This window comes from Hemitrygon akajei, chromosome 16 (assembly GCF_048418815.1).
Source record: "Hemitrygon akajei chromosome 16, sHemAka1.3, whole genome shotgun sequence".
In the NCBI taxonomy this organism is placed as follows: Eukaryota; Metazoa; Chordata; class Chondrichthyes; order Myliobatiformes; family Dasyatidae; genus Hemitrygon; species Hemitrygon akajei.
The window spans coordinates 50,437,422-50,458,728 of record NC_133139.1 but is presented as its reverse complement, the minus strand read 5'-3'; the positions used below and the strand labels follow the sequence as shown (position 1 = coordinate 50,458,728).

The following is a 21,307-nucleotide window of genomic DNA, read 5'->3' as shown; positions in this document are numbered from 1 at the left end:
CCCAAAACTGCTCCTGGTCCTCTAAATTTCTAACTACAGCTTTGTAAAACTGTAAAATAACATCCACCTTGTTGTTATCAAATCCTCAAAAACAGAATCCCTTAACATTTTCATGGTTCATTGTTGGTAGTTTTCATGGTTTATTGTTGTACAACATTGAATCACACTGGATTTAATTTGGCTTTTTTTGACACTGATCAACGGAAAAAGACTCATGTCAAGGTGAAAACAGATCTCTAGAAAGTGATCTAAATTAATTACAAATATAAAACACAAAATTAATGAATACATAAGTATTCACCCCCTCCCTTTAATATGACACACCAAATCATAACTGGTGCAGCCAATTGGTTTTAGAATTCACAGAATTAGTTAAAGGGAGATCATCTGTGTGCAGTCAAGGTGTTTCAATTGATTGTAGTAAAAGTGAACCTGGATCACAAGGTCCAACTGCTGGTGAATCAGTGTCCTGGCAAAAACTACAGCATGAAGGCAGAAAAACACTCCAAGCAACTCCACAAAAAGAGTATTGGAAAGCACAAATCAGGAGATGGATACAAGAAAATCTCCAAGTCACTGAATATCCCTTGGAGTACAGTAAATTCAGTCATCAAGAAATGGAAAGAAAATGGCACAGCTGTAAGTCTGCCTAGAGCAGGCTGACCTCAAAAACTGAGTGACTGTGCAAGAAGGGGACTAGTGAGAGAGGTCACCAAAAGACCTATGATGAGTTACAAGCTTCCGTGGTTGAGATGGAAGAAACTGCGCATAGAACAACTGTTGCCTGGATGCTTCGCAGCTTTATGGGAGAGTGACAAAGAAAAAGCTGTTGTTGAAAAACTCACATGAAATCTCGACTGGAGTTTGCCAGAAGGCATGTGGAAGAATCTGAAGTCAGCTGGAAGAAGGTTGAGCAAAATTGAGCTTTTTGGCCATCAGACTAAACACTATGGCGGAAGCCAAACATCACACATCATCAAAAACACCATCCCTACCCCGAAGCATGGTGGCGGCTGCATCCTGCTGTGGGGTTACTTCACTGCAGCAGGCCCTGGAAGGCTTGTGAAGGTAGAGGGTAAAATGAATGCAGCAAAATACAATCCTGGAGGAAAACCTTATGAAGTCTGCAAGAGAACTGTGCCTTGGGAGAAGATTTGTTTTCCAGCAAGACAATGACCCTAAGCATAAAGCCAAATCTACACAGGAATGGCTTAAATACAACAAAGTTAATGTCCTGGAGTGGCTAAGTCAGAGTCCAGACCTCAATCCCATTGAGAATTTGTGGCTGGACTTGAAAAGGGCTGTTCACACATGATCCCCATGCCATCTGACAGAACTTGAGCAGCTTTGTAAAGAAGAATGGGGGGAAATTGTAGTGTCCAGATGTGCAAAGATGTGTTGACACAACCTCAAGGCTGTAATTGCTGCCTAAAGTGCTAAATACTGTCTTGGGGGGGGGGGGGGAGTAATTATACAATTATTTTGTGTTTAATAATTGTAATAAATGTAGACCAATCTGTAGAAATTTGTTTTCACTTTGACATAAGAGTCTTTTTCTGATCAGTGTCAAAAAAGCCAAGTTAAATGCACTGCGATTCAGTGATATGAAACAATAAAACATGAAAACTTAGAAGGGAGTGAATACTTTTTATAGGCATTGTATTTCTGTACCAGGATCTATGTTCATGTTCCAAAGATTAAGACCTCACATTTGCTAATGCAAATCTTGCTGTTCAAAGCTGGCATTACCATCAATGAATAATGCCATCTTTCATGGTGTTGTTCTTTTAATATAAGAATTTCTACATCATGAAACTCATTTAAAAATATGGTGAAGAATTGTCCATAAATTAGCTCAGACATTGCATCCTTCCCTACTCAACCCTACAATTTTTACTGCTACTCAGCAAACGTTAGCCATGCCAACAAATTGCCTTCAGTTTTACCAACTTTGGCTTTATTAAACTATCTTATGAAGGATCTTATCAGATGCCTTCTAGAAATCAATACAAGTAATATCCTTGGACATGCGTTTAATCACTGTTTTATTATATCATCAGAAAATGTAGGATACTTAGTGTTTGATATTCTAAGTGACTTTTATCCTCTTTGGCCCTTGTTGGCACAATGTGTAAAATATCTTTGGTTTGAAAAATATAGTTATGGGAGCCCAAAACAAAAAGCAGAAAGATTTCTTAATTTATATGCATATGAGAAATGTTCTTATAGACAAAATGTTACACCAATTTCCCTAACCTTTTGTGATACAGAGGTCCAAGCTCAGCTACATCTGGGGTATTGAAACCAGGACCCCGTTCAGAATCTCATGAGGCCGGTAGCGGAGCCAAAGTGGAGAAACGGTCAGTGTGGACATATTATTCTGCCTTGTGCTTAGCAAGTCTGGACAAGAGATTAATAACTGAAAGCATTATATATATTAATAAGGCTTTTAAGTGCAAGACTGGATCTAATGACTAAAACAGAAATCACAGCAATATTTTGGAATTGGTGGGTTTATGTGATATATAGAGAGGTACAGTGAAAAAATTGTCTTGCATATTGTCTATACAGATCAATTCATTAAATGACTACATTGAGATAGTACAAGGTTAAATAATAACAGAGTGCAAAATAAGATGTTACAATATGGAGAAAGTGCATTGCAGCTAGACAGCAATGTGCAAAGTAGATTGTGAGGTTAAGAGCCATCTTATCATACTAAGGAGCTTTTCAGTAGTCTATGACAGTAGGATAGAAGTTGTCCTTGAGTCTAGTGGTAGGTCCTTTTGGGCTTCTGTATCTTCTGCCCTTCAGGAGAGGTGACAAAAGAGAAAATATCTAATATGGGTGGAATCTTTGATTGTGTTGGCTGCTTTACTTAGGCAGTGAGAAGTGTAGATAGAGTCGATGGAGGTAACTCATTGAAAGAAAACAGATTAAAGAGACAAAATAATTCAGGTATATCTACTGCCGTGGGTAGATTGGGTCAATCAACTTGTAAAAATTCGCTGATAATGTTGTGTAGCTGGCTATGTGTGTTCAGGCAGTCTTATATTTTAACATTACAACACTTAACATTTGTTCTCCCAACATCATTGATTCCTAGGGTGAGATAATGTTTCTGTATTGTCCTGTAGTACCTTTCCCAATTGCCTTTCTCTATAAATATTTTTACGCATTGCTGATGGGATCTGACATTATTCAGTGTCCCTGCACACTATACAGGGGTCAGTGGAATGTATTCTGGAGCTCAGTGTTTTTGTTGGTTCCCTTTATGCTGAGGCAATATTAGCCTTCTCTAGAAATTGAGATGGATGGTGTCTCAGCCATTCACTACCTCCAGTAGTTAATACACTGAATTCTTGGGTCTCTTCTGATTAGAGGGAGAGTATTGCTCACATGGATGCAATGTCAAGTGCACTGATGTGCCTATTTTGGGATGCTTTCCAGTTGTTTTAATGCTCCACCTTTCAACTGAACCATGTGAGGTTGATCTATGTGTGAGCCTTTGGTTGTTTCTGAAGAATTATGCCTCAAGAGAGACTGAAGATGTTGGAAATATGGGTCAACACACATAAAATGCTGGAGGAACTCAGTGGGTCAGGCAGCATCTGTGGAGGGGAATAAATAGTCGATGTTTCAGGTTGGGACTGGGTCCAGTCCTGATTAAGTGCCTGGGCCTGAAAAATCGACTGTCCATTTCCCTCCATTGGTGCTGCTTGATCCTCTGACCTTTTGTGTGTATTAATCTTAAGAAAAGTCCTGAATAAGGAAGATGTTGACCTGAAACATCTTCATATTAAAGAGTCCCTGCCAACAACAGCAAGATTTCCATGTGGAGTCGATAGAGTTACATATTGTGGATTGAATGAGATGTCTGCTGTCATCTTTCAACACCTTGATTGACTGCAGTACTGACTAAAGACTTCTGGCTCACAGTTGAATTTTATCTGGACTAAAGCAGCAAGCCCAGCACTATTATCTTTCCCCAGAAAAGATAATGGTGGTCTTTTGAGCTGCTGGAGCTCTTGTGGACCTCTGGAGTAGAATTATGTTAAGTATCAAGAAAGTCAGGGATTTCTCCCCAGCAACAATGAAAGATGAATAATTTCTAATTATGATGCATGATATGCTGCAGTTTAATTGTATGTTGCATATATTTTGGATATAGTTGATTGCTGCCTGATTGTTTTAACTTGCTGGAGAGAAGCAAGCTTTATTACATGATACATTGAGACATGAATTGGCTAATTTCGTCTACAGTGGGCGATCAAAATCCCGCAGTCGGTCACGGAGCAGGCGTTCTTCCACTCGCTCAAGCTCAAGATCTTCACGGTCCTCTAGGTCCTATTCTAGATCAAGATCGCGGTCTCGATCCCGTTCGCGTTCCCGTTCATATTCTGCTTCACGTTCCAGGTAAGAACAAAGAAACTACTTCCGAACAAAACTGTCTGTTTGTTCCCTGTTCTAATATCTTTGAGGAATTTATCCCTTATTACTGTGCACTGGAAAAACTTCAATCTTGCACTTTTGGGCAAGTGTTGGATTAGTATTGGACTTTTAGATATCATTTGGATTTCTTCTCCAACACGCTTTTAATTTGTTTATATTACCCAACTGTATATTTTTAGTGGATGAGGCAATTTAAATGAGGGCACAGGAAACAGATTGTTGTGACTTTAAAGGAAGTATGGAAACTGATGCCTCGGTGAGTTTAAAGGAGAATTTGGATGGTGTTCCAATGAGTTTCAAGAGAGGATGCAGATAGGCCTTGGTGAGTCTAAAGAGAATGAGAGAATGGCGTTCTGATGTCCTTAAAGGGAAGGAGAGGATAGGGTCCCAGTGATTTTAAAGGGAGATTAGGGATGGTTCCCCATTGAGTTTAAAGGGAGAGTGGGAAACATCACCCAGATTAGCCAGGTGCTGTGTGATCAAGATTTCTGAACAATCAGCAGATTATCAAACTTTTAATGTACATGTGACAATTAAGAATGTATGCCTTTGGGACAATTCAAGAATATACTAAGAAATTAATTGTCAATTAATTGATTGACTAATTAGTCAATTAGTCAAATAGAAGTGCCCATGTTCAAAGTCATAAACATCTTGCAAGTTACAGCACATTTCCATGGAAAATGTTGCCAATTTTGAGATTTTTCCATATGATCTATGACTTTTCTAACTATTTAAAAGGTTCTTGTAAATAATGTTCCTGTTGAAATTTGATTAGTCAAAATAGTTTTGTAAAATGTGGAGGAATTTTTTGAGAACAGTGAAGGGAACAAACAGAAAATGTCCTTACTGTCTGTTCACATATGGCTGTTTAAAAACATTTCAAATTATTCCATCAAAAAAGTATTATCGGGCCTTCAGGCATATTATCCAACGTGTCAGTTTTCCACTGTGCTGTTTATTAAGGCCAGCATTTCCACTGAGCTCTCACACAAAGACTTTAGTTCCACCACTGACTTAACATAAAAGTTCTTTTGATCTCTATGTTGTTAAATATCACCAATTGACATAATTAATTATAATTTGACTGGTTTAGTTAGTAGCTTTTCCATCTCCAATTCCAAGCATTCTTGGTTCAAGTCAGATTTTAGTCACCAAAACAAAAACCTCAAAGCTGACACTTCAGTGTATTACTGAAAAACCTCAAACTCTTTCAAATGTTAAATTGATGTTAAGTGCTGCTATCTTAAAAGTTACATGAAGCAGGGTAGAGCTATATTCTAAAATATTCTAACCAATGCCTGTCTGTCTCTGTCCCTCGCTATCCACTTGATCATAGCCTCTTATCATTTCGTACACCTCTACCAAGTCACCTCTCATTCTCTTTTGCTTCAGAGAGAAAAACCTATCCTCGCTCATAAGTCATTCTCTCCAATCCAGGAAGCATTCTGTTAGATCTCCTCTTCACCCTCCCTAAAGCTTCCATAGCTTTCCTATAATGAGGCAGCAGAACTGAACACAATATTCCAAGCTTTTATAGAACTTTAAACTTACTCACAGCTCATGAACTCAATCTCTGACTAATGAAGGCCAACACACCGTAGCCTTCTCAACCATTCTATCAACTTCTGCGATCCAATTTATTTCTAAAATTCACAAAGAGCATGGGTCTCAGAACAGATCCCTGTGGAACACCATTGGTCACCAACCTCCAGACCGATAATGCTCCATCTACAGCCACCCTCTGCCTTCTATGGGCAAGCCAACCTTGAATGCATACAGTTAAGTTTCCCTGACTGTCATATCTCCTGATTTTCTGAATGGACCAACCATGGGGAATTTTGTCAAATGCTTTACTGAAATCTATATACACCACATCCTCTGTTCTACCTTCATCAGTGTTCTCTCTCTCTCTCTCCCCCCTCCCCCTCTCCCTCCCCCTCTCCCCCTCCCTCTCCCCTCCTTTTTATCGACCAATGTTCCTTCACCCTACCATTTGTTTCCTGCCTCCCGAGAAAAACCTATTCAGAACCCCATGCAAGTAATGCAACATTTTTCCTTTCTGTGGATTTATCTAATTGAAATAAAGTTCAAACGTCTCCAGGATTTGAATTTCTTCATTCATAATGTGCCTTGAAACTGCATCTCTGATTTTGACTGAGGTTGTGTTATATAATAAAATAAAACAGATTACATGTCTTAGCATCTCAGTGTTTTATCCCATTGTTTCAAACCAATATCTTCCAAACTAAGCTTCAGAATCGAGTACAAAATTACTGGAAACAGCAGGCCAGGCAATATATGTGGAGAAAGAATTAACATTTCAGATTGAAGACCTTTTGCAGAACTGAAACATTATCCAAATTTGACAAAAGGACAAACAGTCCAGAACACTGGACTGTTTCTCTGTCCTCAAATTTTTTTCATTGGAACAGAGCATTTCCATTCTGTTAAATGTTCATACACAATGATCACATGGTATGGTTGCCTTTATCAGTCTGTACTCCCTTGAAGTCACTTGGAACCAGTTTGTCTATCAAAGGTAGTGCATATTTTTGATCCTGAAATAAGAGTATTTTGGAACTAATCAGGCTGCCCAGAGTATCATGCAACCCTGATTGTAGAATTTATGGCCGTCATACTAAAAGGCTTCTTTCCAAAGACATTGCTCTGCTGTACTATGAATTAGATTCAAATTCTAAAACCTAAATAATGGTGTCTAAAGTGTTAGTGTTATTATCTTTCAGCCGTAGTAGGTCAGGTTCATCACGAAGCCGGTCAGGTTCAAGATCTCGTTCACGGTCACGATCATACTCACCAGGAAAGAGGCGGGTATCAAGGTCACGCAGCCAGACTCCACCGTAAGTATGTGTGAATGGTGCATGCTATTTAAAGCAAAATTCCTCTGATTTGAACATTAGGTATTACAGAGCTTTATGTCTGCACTCAGTAGCCACTTTATTTTACCATCTGTACCTAATAAGTAACCGCTGAACGTATGCTTGTGTTCTTCTGCTTCTGTAGCCTATCCATTTAAAGGCTTGATGTGTTGTGCATTCAGAGGTGCTCTTCTGCATGCCACTGTTGTAATGCATGGTTATTTGAGTTGCCTTTGCCTTCCAATGAGCTTGAACCAGTCTGGCAATTCTCCTCTGACCTCTCTCATTAACAAGGCATTATTGCCTGTAGAACTGCCACTCACTGGATGGTTTTTTTGTTTGTCACACTATTTTCTGTAAACTTTAGGGAGAAAATCCCAGGAGATCAGCAGTTCCTGAGATGCTCAATCTCATCCCCATCTGTCACCAACAATCATTCCATAGTCAAAGTCTCTAAGATCACATTTCTTCTCCATTCTGGTGTTCGGTCTAAATAACAACTAACCCTCTTGCATGCTTTTATGCATCAAGTAGCTACGATATGTTTGGCTGATTAAATATTTGTATTAATGAGCAGGTGTAACTAATAAAGTGGTCACTGAGTGTGTGTTCCAGTGTATTATGCTCTGCATATGTGCTTTTGTGTAGTACCAAAAGCTTAAGAGCAAGCAACAGTGACAAGTATTTTCACCTGACCAGAAATCACAAAATTTTCAGATAAGCTTTAAGTTTTGAAGAAAATAAACCAATATTTTTTCTTAAAATGTGCTGCACATTAGTTCATTAAAGTTGGCCAGCTGACTCTGAGCATCTTTGGCAACTTGATTTTTGTCTGTGTACTAATGTCCCGTTGGCCCCAAGGCAGCCAATTTGATTGTTACAGTAGCCTCGCAAGCTGAGAAATCACATGACACAGTTTGAACGTATGTGCTCACACTTGGGAGTATCTCATTGGGATTTGTCGTTGTGTTCTTCTGTGTAGTTTATTTCATTCCTCCTAATTCATGATAATACACCGCTCATGATCCTTCAAGCATCATATACATAGCTTCAAAAACAAAATCTTACCATTTATTTAATTTGCCAGTGACTAGTGTAGAGCCACTTTGTAGGCTCAGATACTGCACTGTTCATCATTTATGTGTGTTACTCTGTTATTTGGATTTGGACATTACTTCCACGCATTCAGGACCTTTTAATCTGAGCATGTCCTGACCCAGATATCTTGTGCATTGTGCTTTTGTCATAATTGTGCATTTCTGTAATAACATTTACTTTTTTGCCATGCTTTTGACTAATTGGTCTCAGATTACTCCAGGTAAAAAGTGTTTAAGCACCTTATTAGCTGATGAAGCCATTGCATAAGAATTAACTATTGTATTGTACGTTAGGATTCATTTATCATTGTGTTTTCTTGTAGTGCCAACACTGGTCTTGGCGGTGGTTCTGTCGCGCTCACACCTGATCAGAGATTGGGGGAGGAAAACAAGGGACATCAGCTGTTGATGAAGATGGGTATGGTTCAGAGTCACTGAACAGCACTGGCATATGAAGTGAATTTTGTTGTTTTGTGACAATGCTTAAAAAATGAATTATAATAAGAAATACAATGGATGCCAGTTAATTGGGACACATCAGGACCAGTACATTTTGGCCCAATTAAGCGGCTGCCCCAGTTAGCCAAAGTTTCATGGAAAAGGTATAAAAAGGTATAAAATAAAACAGAAGTATGAGTAGCAAATTACGTATTACAAATTAGAAAACTACCAAAGCTACTACAGTACTATAAAAATCAACAGAGGAATTTATCCAGTGTACATTGTCATGTTCTTTTAATTGTAAATTAACAAAATCAGCTAGTGCAGATAATAGACTACCTTCATATAATGCTTTCAATGATTGCATCCTTATTCCTGGTCATTTCTGGCATCTCCAAACCTGAATGCTTGAAACCACAGTATATAGTTAAATATGTAATGTAAAAAGATGGCAAAACAATAGTGAGGTACTGTTCATGGGTTGGTTCATTGCCGGTTCATAAATCTGATGGCAGGGGGAAAGAAGCTGTTCCTAAAATGTTGAGTCTATGTCTTCAGGCTCCTTTTTCCTCCACCCTGGTAGTAGCCATGAAAAGTTTTGGGTGATGGGGATCCTTGATAACAGATGTCACCTTCATACCAAATGGTGATGCTGTCCCTTAGAATGCTCTCCACAGTAGATCTGTAGAAATTTGCTAGAATCTGTGGAGACAAATCTCCTCAAACTCCTCATGAAATATAGCCACTAGTGTGCCTTCTTGGTAACTGAATCAATCTGTTGGGCCCGAGATAGATCTTCAGAGATGTTGACACCTAGGAACTTGAAACTCCTCACCTATTCAACTGCTGATCTCTCAAATAGGTTCTTTAGACTTCCCTTTGCTGAAGTCTACTATCATTCCTTGGTGTTACTGATGTTGAGCACAAGGTTGTTGTGTCGTTACCACTCAACCAGCTGTTGTGTCTCACTCCTGTACGTATGCCTCCTTGTCACTATCTGTGTTTCTGCCAGCAACAGTTGTGTCATCAGCAAATTTATAGATAGCATTAGAGCTGTGCCCAGCCACACATTATGGGTGTAGAGAGAGTAGAGCAGTGGCTAAGCAGGCATCCTCGAATTGTGCGCCAGTGTTGATCGTCAGCACAGAGATCAGAATCAGGTTATCACCGGCATGTAATGTGAAATTTGTTAACTTAGCAGCAACAGTTCAATGCAATACACAATCTAACAGAGAGAGAAAAAAATAATAATAATAAATAAAATAAAACATAATAAATAAGCAAGTAAATCAATTACATATATTGAATAGATAATTTAAAAATGTGCAAAACCAGAAATACTCTATATTTAAAAAAGTGAGGTGGTGTCCAACGTTTCAATGTCCATTTGGGAATCAGATGGCTGAGGGGAAGAAGCTGTTCCTGAATCGCTGAGTGTGTGCCTTTAGGCTTCTGTACTTCCTACCTGATGGTAACAGTGAGAAAAGGGCATGCCCTGGGTGCTGTAGGTCCTTAATAACGGACGCTGCCGTTCTGAGACACCGCTCCCTAAAGAAGTCCTGGGTACTTTGTAGGCTAGTTATTTCTGCTTCACACTGACTGCCTTCTCCTGATGAGGAAAGCAACAATCTAGTTGCAAAAAGAGGTACAGAGGCCAGGTCTTGAAACTTGTTGATTAGTCTTGAGGGTATGATGGTGTTGAACTGTTTCGAAGGTGGAGCTGTAATCAGTAAACAGCAGCTTGACATAGGTATTACTGTTGTCCAGGTGGGCCAAGAGACAAGTGGAGAGCCAGTGAGATTGCATCCACTATAGAGCTATTGTGACGTATGGGCAGTTAGCAGCGGGTACATGTCCTTCCTTAGGCAGGAGCTGATTCTGGCCATGATGAACCTCTCAAAGCACCTCATTGCAGTAGATGCCCTTTTAAAGCAGGTTGAGCCTTTCTTAGATCTCCCAATAATTCTCTTCAGGGGTCACATTCTGTTATATTAATACCTCTAAATTAGAAAGTTACTTTCCTTTTGAGAGGGTTAATCACTTGAGAGCCAAATTAGTAAAATCCAAGAAGTCACATAACAGTATAAAACAGCAATTATAACCATATAACAATTACAGCGCAGAAACAGGCCATCTTGGCCCTTCTAGTCCGTGCCAAACGTTTACTCTCACCTAATCCCACCGACATGCACTCAGCCCATAACCCTTCATTCCTTTCCTGTCCATATACCTATCCAAATTTTTTTTTAAATGACAATATCGAACCTGCCTCTACCACTTCTACTAGAAGCTCGTTCCACACAGCTACCACTCTCTGAGTAAAGAAGTTCCCATCGTGTTACCACTAAACTTTTGCCCCCTAACTCTCAACTCATGTCCTCTTGTTTGAATCTCCCCTACTCTCAATGGAAAAAGCCTATCCACGTCAGCTCCATCTATCCCCTTCATAATTTTAAATACCTCTATCAAGTCCCCCCAAACCTTCTACGCTCCAAAGAATAAAGACCTAACTTGTTCAATCTTTCTCTGTAACTTAGACTGTAATTGACTATAATTTTTTTTTAAGAGCACTATTTTTATCATTAGGCCTCTAATCACTCACCTAATGTGAAAACAAGCTTTATATAGTAAGTTAAAGTTTAAGCTGTGCTTTAACAACAATACTGTGCAAACTAAGTCACCAGACTGTTGGAGCTGATAACTGGTATGCATTGCAGAGTGAAAGTACTGGTGTTCCATACTTGGGAAAGAATCATCAGTCTGGGTTGGTCTTTTCCAGGTTGGAGTGGATCAGGAGGACTTGGGGCAAAGGAGCAAGGTATCCAGGACCCAATTAAAGGAGGAGAAATCCGTGATAAGTGGGACCAGTATAAAGGAGTAGGTATCCCACTTGATGATCCCTATGAAAATTATCGAAGAAATAAAAGCTACTCCTTCATAGCTCGGATGAAAGCAAGAGATGAAAGTAAGTGAGGTGGATGAATGGAGTCTTTTTTTGTGTGTGACTGAGGTGCTTTTGAATTTGGGGGATATTGTATACAAAACTACTCATGCCTGAACTAGCCCTGACTAATTTTTGTCACCTCTCAATATCATCGGCTCTCAATTAAACATGCCTCAATTTTCATCCTTGTTTTCATATCTGTCTGTTGACTCATAACTTCCTGAATTTGTAACCTCCTGCCATCCTACGCCACTCCAACTTACTTTGTTACTTTCTGTCCTATTGATTGCCCCTAATTTAGTATCACCACTGACAACTAAGTCTTCAGCTGCCAAAGCTGTAGGCTCCCTCTCTGTACTCTATCTGTCTTTCTTGCTTTTTATCTGTGCTTTTACTCATCTGCTGTAATATCTCTTTAATTTACTATGTTGAATCTTGATTAATATATCATTGCAGGATCTTAGTTGGTTTACTGTCATGGTATGTATACAAATGCAGCTTGGTGCTTTGTTCAGTGTATCTTAATGGAAATTCAGAGTCTTTGCTTCAAATGCTATATCTAAACATCTCATTCTGTGATTAGGATGTTTTATTAGAATCTCCACTTTGTGGTCCTGATGTTCTGAGTAGTGAAAAGGCTATAAAGTAAATTCTTCCCTAGCCCTATACTGGTAGCAGAAATCTATTGAACTAGCTGTCAAATTCCAAAGGCCTTCAGTTCATATAGAAAGAATGGATTTTTTTTTAAGAAAAGAAATAGAATTGTTTCTTTCTTTTGGGAATTCAGCAACTGAGTGTTTGAGTCCTGCTTGAATTCACACACCTATTGTCTACTAAAAGTTGGCTTGGCCAGTGTTTTTAATAGGATACTAACAGTTGCTTTTCAAATAATTCTCATTTTATTCTCTCTTGCCTCTCTACTGATGATGTGATGGATTTTCTTTGTTAATTATTGATTTATATATATTTCCTACCAACAGAAAAAGAGACTATTTGACTCTTCAAATCAATGCCTGCTTTTGGAGCAGTACCATTCCCTACTTATTTCCCCATAATCCATTTTCATTCCCCCATTTCCCCCCATCTCCCCCGCCGCCTACATAGTCACAGGGGCTATGAGACTGTCGTACTAATTGACATATCACTGTACCATCCTAACTTTAATATTTGTACTAAATTTAACTTGAGGGTTATTAACAAATTCAGGAAAAAAGTATTTGAAATGTGACAGCAGCAGATTTGAATATACTTTCATAAGAGTTTATTATGAACATTGTTATCGTTCGATTAAATAATTTTAAAAATCCATTATGATTTTTGTTTTAATATTTGCTTTTATCTTTCCATGTTACTGCAGTGAAAAAAGAGATACAAGAGCAGCCAGCCCCTGAGTGAAGTATGCAAGAGAAGACAGAGCTGTGTTTGTTCTGTTTTAGACGGTGACATCACTCCTATAAATTCAATAAGGACTTGAACACCCAAGCTACTCAGTGCTGGACTGGTCAATCACAGGGCTGAGGTTTAGGGGTGGGAAGTGGGGGGTACTTAACACTCGGGGCTGAGATATGAGCAGATTCCTAAATAATTTCAATGTAGAACTGAACATACTATAGTCTCTTTAACTTGGTTTAACTGCTTATACAATGATGTGTTTTTCCCTGGTTTTTTTAAGTGAAGCAGTGTGAAATTGTGAGCATCAGTGATAGGATGAGAATTTTTATACTGACAAATTGTAAATGTTAGTGTTGGCCTAAAGTTGGACATTTTGACCACCTCCTCTGTGACGTTCAAAGGAAAGACACTGAACTCTTGAAATATTTTCACCTGTTCTACTGTGTTTGGATACAGGGAGGTGTATCTGGATTGTTAATGGTCTCTTGTTTGATCATCATCTAGACTAGTCATAATGTAATGACTTCTGTGGACCATTTTACTATTTTCACCTGAACTGCAGAAGTTTCTCGATTGGTACTTTCTTCGTAATTAAACACATTCTGTTTATTGTGCAGACTTGCATTTTCCATTTGATGCTGAAAAATATTCTGTCTGTCACAAGAAATGATAATGCACCTTGTACAGAAGCCCATATGTCAAACAAAGCAAATTGATTTGTTTGTTAGGATAATGAAATGACAGAACTTGCATTTATGTAACAATGAATACTGCAGAAAACCCAATAATACTGGGATCTACTCAGACAAACCGTCATGCCGTGAAATGATGATACAAGTGATTGAAACCTTGATCAGAGATTGAGGGGTTTTTAAAAATGCTTTAGAGGAGTGAGGTGGAAGTGTGGAGCAATGGAAGTCCAGACTAGATTGTACTTGAGCAAAGGCATGGTCACCTTGAAACTAACTGTAATCTATTGATCATTGCAGCTATCCCTTGTGCCCTTACACCTATCTGATAGCTTCCTATCATAAACTCTGAGAGGATGCTTCTTGATCCCAGACTATTACCGAATCTTGGTTATATGCTTGACACTGGGAATCTACAGCATTAATAGCAACGCAGTGGGAAAGAGGAAACAGTTATTTAGAATCAAGTGTATTATCACCGTCATATATGACATGAAATCTGTTGTTTTGCAGTAGCTGTAAAGTGCAAATACATAAAATTACTATAAATTACAAAATAAGTAGTTGGGGACTGAGAAAAAGGAATAATAAGCTAGTTCTTGGACCATTCAGTGGATGGGAAGGAGCTGTTCCTGAATTATTGAGTATGGTTTTTCAGGCTCTTGTACCTCCTCCCTGATGGTAATAACGAGAAGAGGGTATGTGTTGGAAAGTGACGGTCCTTTTGCTGGATGATGCCTTCTTAAGCACCATCTCAATGGCAGGGAGGATTCTACCCACGATGGACCTGGTTGAGTGTACAGTCCTTGCAATTTGTGATCCTGTGCAATGGAACCTTCATACCAGGCTGGGATTGAACTAGTAACAATATTCTCCATGAAATTGTAAATAAGAAATCATACTTAAATGGTTTTTAATAGTTTGTAACAACTTGCATTTTATGAGTATGTTTCCCTGCAAAATTTCCATAGCCTTTGAATGTTTTGGAGAGGTAGCTTGTTTGTGGTTGTAAGGACCATGTAGTAATTACAATACATTCCTATTTACAAATATTGGCTAGTTAAGTCTGGATTTGAGACCCTTTTTAGTACATTAGGGATAGACATAATTGCAGATTATGATGATGGTGAGCTATTTGGAGAGGAGAAGTCGAGGCAAAGGAGTTCACAGGCCATACAACTGGCCTGGGTATGAGTTTGAATTGCTCTGGGCACTGAGAAATTGAGAGCGGCTTGGGCTAAGCAGTGAAATCTGAAGCCAGAGTAAGTCACTGGGTGGTGTATTCTAGGCCCGGAGCCTTTTGCTGCAGCAGTTTCCGGATCCTAGTGCGAGGTTCAATATGCTGCTTGGACAATTTAAACAACATACTCGAAAGACGAGGCGTTAGGTTTGGAGGCAAGAGCTAATTTCACTCGCTCTCCCGTGATGGTGACTACTCTCTTCATGGCGCTGAGGCTTTGAAGACTGCTCCCAGCTGCTATGCTCCTTAACTGCTAATATGATTGACTGATACCGAAGCTTGGACCTACTCCGGGCTGCTCCAGGAGTTTAGATCTAAGGATTCATTTTGATTTGGAATGTTGTTGCTTGCCTCTTTTTTTTAATTGGGTTCTTTCTTGCTTTGTGGCTGCCTGTAAGCAAACAAGTCTCAAGGTTTTATAATTTATACTTTCTTTGATAATGTATTTTGAAACTTGAAACTTTGAAACATATGACCCTGATATCAAACTGTTCAATATCAAGTGTCCTATGTTATCCCTATGTACTAAAAATCTGATTATAACAAAACAGTGTTGATCAGGACTTGCTTTAGGTGGGTGTGTTCAGCTGTCTTGTTTGGAGAGAATAACACAGTTGGAAATGGTTTGGTTCCCAGAATGTGTTCATAAAATTATACAGAAACTACACTCTAGAGTTCGGCAGTTTGATCCAATTGATCCATCCCGGCATATTCACATGCCAGTTGTAGAATACACCTTCTGGTACTACTTGGACACATCTTCAGTGATGAACCCATGGTCGTAGGATGTTTCGGGTCTATAATCATCAGACACCTTTACCCGGGGCGACCCAGCCGGGGGTGATCAGACCCCGACTTGTGTCCAAGTGGCGCACTAATCCATGGATCCCCCCTCTGGATCCACCACCACCGCAAGGCCTTTTCAGCAGCCTCCAGAATGGTCCTGGTGGCTCTTCTGCACTGCAGTCCTTTAACTCCAAGGAGTTTAAGTGTCTGCTGTAATGAATGGCCAGCAAAGCTCCAGCACCCAACTTCGACTGGCTCACGGCGAGCTCTCCAGCCATTGCTCCAGCATTCTGCAACAAGATCTGTGTAGGTATTTAGCCCTCTTGTGCTCGTTGGCCTCTTCAATCCGTCTTCCCAGGGGACAGTAAGTTCCAGCAGGACCACTTGCTTTGTAGACTGATATTAACACCATGTCCGGGTGGAGCGGAGTAGCTGTGATGATTTCTGGGAACTAGAGCTGCCTCCGTAGGTTGACTTTGAGCTGCCAGTCTCGTGCAGTGGCAAGAAGAGGAGCTGGGCCGATGTTGAGCCTTCTCCCCCACTCAAATGAAAGTGATGGACTGTATGGGAGCGTACTGATTTTTGCTGTCTTGAATGGCTGTGCTGATTGCATCTGCCATAGACCTTAGGACTAGGTCATGGCGCCAGCGGTATCGCCCTTTCCCCCAACATCTTCAGGCAGCAGCTGAGGATATGCTCCAAAGTGCCCCTCTTCTGGCACAGTTGGTATGCTGGAGTGTTTGCCATGCCCCACCTGTGCAGGTTGGCTGGGCTTAGGAGAACATCATAGACTGATTGGATGAGAAACTTGATGCACAATGGTTCGGCTCTCCAGAGCTCTGTCCAGGTGAACTTGTGAGGTTCCGCATGCTCCCATCTAGTCCAGGTGCCATATTAGATCATTGTGATGGCCCAGCTGTTTGACCACACTTTATTTTAAGTGCATTTGTTAAATTCATTTTGACTAATTGCCAGGGTAGTGAGTTTCACATATAATTCAGAAGGGTTCAATAATTTTCTTGAAAGAGGGACATAGTAAGGGATCTGTAAAATGACATTCTTGACATTGAAGCCAAGTCAACAATTGGAATCTCTTTCAGTAAATTAACTCTTAGTCATTCAGTCATTAGTGACATGGGAGGAATGAGTTTATAACTACAATGGGAGGAGGCTGGGAAACTCACTCATATGTGTCACATCCCTATTCAATTGAACTCAACATTCTATGGATTTGGGTCCCATATCTTCCCTGCCATTAATATGTCCCTTTCTTTGACCTTAAGTATTTCAGGCTCTGCCTCAAATAGAAATTTTCAGTGTGGGTTGAGAATAGCTTGTAGGCTCAGCTGATCCTTCAGAAATTACACTGCTTTTGAAACCTTAATGACATCCTTCAAGTTGAAGTTATTTTTAAGTGCTGGAGAGGAACGATAACTGAACTTGTTAACATTTTTTTTTACAAAAATCAAATGTGAGGAACATAGAACTGTCAATTTCTCCAATTGTGATCATTAATTTGGCACAGATCAGTAATCAAACATGGGTGCATCTTGGTGTGTGCAACACAGCACTTTGAATAATTAAGAACTAATAGATGAACTAAATGTCAAATCATGAGCATGAGATTAGTTCCTGTGAGTTGAAATTATTCTGAAGAATTCTGGTGGGTTGTGCAGATAATGTGGTCCACTGAAGGCCATTCTGGATCTAATGATTAGGCCACTGACTAGACCCTTGAGCACCCAGGTTGAGTTGTACTGTACTTCCACCATGTGGCAATTCTCTAGCTTTCATTAAAAGTTGTTGGGTACAAACTTTTATGGCATTATTATAAGACGAAATTAGACTATGGTAAATTTTAAGTAAATTAATTACAGTGTTTCACTAATTGGTTTATAGAATATGCATTTATAGAATATAATACATATGTTGTGAGCTAGGACACTGGTGAACACTAATAAAGTGAACAACTATTCCATTCTAGTTATTTGTACTTGTTGAAATCTGCTGTTGGTCCTGTCACTGTCACAAAAATATGTTTTACACTGTCTCTGATTGGGTGGCTTTTCCTTTTGTGGATAATTAAGTCCTCAAACAAATGGAGACAGAATATGCTGGGTATACTTAGCAGATCGGGCAGGACCTGTAGAGAGAGAAACAGAAATGACCTTTTACCAGAATTAGGAAATAATAGAAATCAAATATGTTTTACATCACAGAGAAAGGAGAGGTATAGGGAACTAAGGAAATGTCTGATTGAGTGGAGGAACTTGAATGAAAGTCATCAAGCTGAAACGAGAAACTTCCTTTCGATAGAAGCTATGTGAGCAGTCAAGTATTTTCTGCTTTCTCTACTTTTTCAGATTGCCAGCATCTCATGTTCACACCCCCCCCCCCGTTTAATAAATCCTCAAACCCTGAGTTTTCAGAGCTACATTTCAATGGTACCAAATATTCTGTGCTTGTTTGTGAATTAATCTGTTTATTAAAGGATCTCTATTTGCCCTTATTACAGTATTTTGAAACTTTGTGCACTTCAACAAATATGACAAGTATGAGTGTACATGAGCATATACCCACAATGCTGATATTTCCTGCAATTGTCAACAAAGGACTAGTGAGTTTAGGGAATGGATAAAGTACATATTCTTGACAGTTCAACAATATGTGTGCAAGAATGTCTGCTAGAGCCCACTGCCTCAGGTTGATGGATCGCTCATTGCCTTGGGGTGAGATTCTCATCTTCACCCACTATTGTAAAACAACTAAGTAGACAGAAGCACAGTAACCTAACAATAAATTTATTTCAGGTTATGTAATCTATCAATATTGGAAAATAGTGCTTTTGGTCAGAGTTAATTGCCAACACTAAAATTTTACTGTTTGAAAGTAAACACTAAAGTTTTAAGTTAACTGTTACAGTTTTAAGTTGACTTGGGCTTTGTAGTCTGGGGGTACATGTCCACAGATCCCTGAAAGTTGCCTCACAGGTAGATAGGGTAGTTAAAGCTTATGGGGTGTTAGCTTTTACAAGTCGAGGGATAGAGTTTAAGAGTCGCGATGTCATGATGCAGCTCTATAAAACTCTGGTTAGGCCACACTTGGAGTACTGTGTCCAGTTCTGGTCGCCTCACTGTAGGAAGGATGTGGAAGCATTGGAAAGGGTACAGAGGAGATTTACCAGGATGCTGCCTGGTTTAGAGAGTATGCATTATGATCAGAGATTAAGGGAGCTAGGGCTTTACTCTTTGGAGAGGAGGAGGATGAGAGGAGACATGATAGAGGTGTACAAGATATTAAGAGGAATAGACAGAGTGGATAGCCAGCACCTCTTCCCCAGGGCACCACTGCTCAATACAAGAGGACATGGCTTTAAGGTAAGGGGAGGGAAGTTCAAGGGGGATATTAGAGGAAGGTTTTTCACTCAGACAGTGGTTGGTGCGTGGAATGCACTGCCTGAGTCAGTGGTGGAGGCAGATACACTAGTGAAGTTTAAGAGACTACTAGACGGGTATATGGAGGAATTTAAGGTGGTGGGTTATATGGAAGGTAGGGTTTGAGGGTTGGCACAACATTGTGGGCTGAAGGGCCTGTAATATGCTGTACTATTCTATGTTCTATACATACTGTGATAGAAACATTGAAAGCCTACAGCACAATACAGGCCCTTCGACCCACAATGCTGCACCAAATATGTCCTTACTTTAGAAATTACCTAGGGTTACCCATACCCCTCTATTTTTCTGAGCTCCACGTATCCATCCAGGAGTCTCTTAAAAGATACTTCAGTTAAAAAAAATTTCACCATTCCTATCAGAGTCCCAATTCCTATTGTCCTAATGTGTGTAAACAGACCATATTTAAATTAGTATTATGCTTTATGTGATGGAACATTTGAACTCTCTTAGGGTGATCTCATGATTAGGCTACAGTTGACAAATCTGATGTGCTACAACACTGATAACATTCACTCAAAATGAAGAACTATGGACAAAAAAAAATCTGATCAATTACCCACTCCCAAGAATAGTCAATAGTTACAAAGCAGCACTTACAATAACCTGATTACTGATGCTCTGTTTGGGTTCCAGCATTTAGTCCAGGGACAACTGAGGACCTGTGATGTATTTACAGAATGATTTGTGAATTATAGGGAACCTGCAGGTTTCCTAAGTCCTGGTAACTTCGTAGAGATCACTAGGATGCGCGGCCACGCAGTAATTGAAATGCTCCCGCACACTAAAGAGTTTGTTGCCGCGCAGCTGGAGTTTTGCATATAATGTTCATATTTTATATAATGTTAATTTGATCCAGTACAGTATTGCAAAAAGCAAGTTAATGTAAGGATCCAATTAGCATCTACTGCCTGAAATTTTGAAAAATCCAGAAGATTTGGCATCTGTAAATGCCTTCAAAAAACTTTGAATACAATTGAAGCACTGCAGTTTGTAAAAACAAGCTATAGTCACAGTATTTTGGCGATATCGTGATCTGGTTGCATCTCCAAGTTCTGACATCAATACAGTACTTCGCCTATTCGATTTATTCAAGGAATGTGCAATCACTTGATAATAGATTTCCAGATGTGTTAAGTGAATGGCAATATTTTGACCCAGTTACTATTGCAAACACAACTGATTTTGAATTTGGCAAAGAGAATGTTGTACGTCTGATTTAAAACAAATACTCAGCTACTATTACGAACTACGACGAAAACGTTGCCTCAAAAACGTGGCAGCAATACTGTGATTTCAAATTTGTTGTTTCTGAGAAAATGTCTGGTACAATTAAGACTTTCAACTGCGTGCTAAAAAATGCAGAATTTAAATAACTCAGTTCTTGTTGGCATCGTTGGAACATCTCAAGCTTCTAGTGTTGACTGAAAACAGGGATTATTCAGTCATATGATTTCAATAAAATGTAAATTCAGAAACAAACGAAGTGGAACATTGGATGATCTAATAGGGATTGAGACGTATCTTTCATCTGGAGGCGAAAGTAACCTAGACAGTGTTCATAGTCAATAGATTTGTAATAAAGACAGACGAGAAAAAGTTTACGTGGAAGATTTTTTGTACTGTATTTCATTACAACACTCAATAAATAAAATCAAAAGTATGTGGATTTTCAAATTGCATTCTGAATATTTATGTTATCTTTTTACAAAAAAAAAGTGCCGCACAGTTTTCGGGCCTTGAAAAATGTTCCTGCAATGGTCGGTTCGCGCAGCTGGAACGTTGGTTCTTGGGATTGAGCGTTTGTGCGGTGCTGCACGAGTTGCCTGAATGAATAATTACAGTACATTTTATAGATTGTATACTTGTAAGTACTCTACCCTTATAGTGAAGGGTGTCAGTCAAGTGGACTTCTTTGTCGTGGATGATATC

The 21,307-nt window shown here is 39.4% G+C and overlaps 1 protein-coding gene across 4 annotated transcripts in view; it reads left to right on the top strand.

Annotated features, from left to right (window-relative positions):
* Positions 1–13,819, top strand: part of cherp (calcium homeostasis endoplasmic reticulum protein) — a 79,090-nt gene extending 65,271 nt beyond the window's left edge. For 3 of the 4 annotated variants that reach the window (XM_073068864.1, XM_073068862.1, XM_073068865.1), the window contains exons 14-19: positions 2,271–2,360; positions 4,264–4,416; positions 7,200–7,313; positions 8,752–8,846; positions 11,649–11,834; positions 13,171–13,819. In XM_073068864.1, the coding sequence (XP_072924965.1) occupies positions 2,271–2,360; positions 4,264–4,416; positions 7,200–7,313; positions 8,752–8,846; positions 11,649–11,834; positions 13,171–13,208 (676 nt within the window). In that variant the 3' untranslated portion in view covers positions 13,209–13,819. Of the gene's footprint in view, positions 1–2,270; positions 2,361–4,263; positions 4,417–7,199; positions 7,314–8,751; positions 8,847–11,648; positions 11,843–13,170 lie in introns of those variants that run through there. The other variant, XM_073068863.1, reaches the window with a different exon arrangement.
* The last annotated feature ends 7,488 nt before the right edge of the window (positions 13,820–21,307 follow it).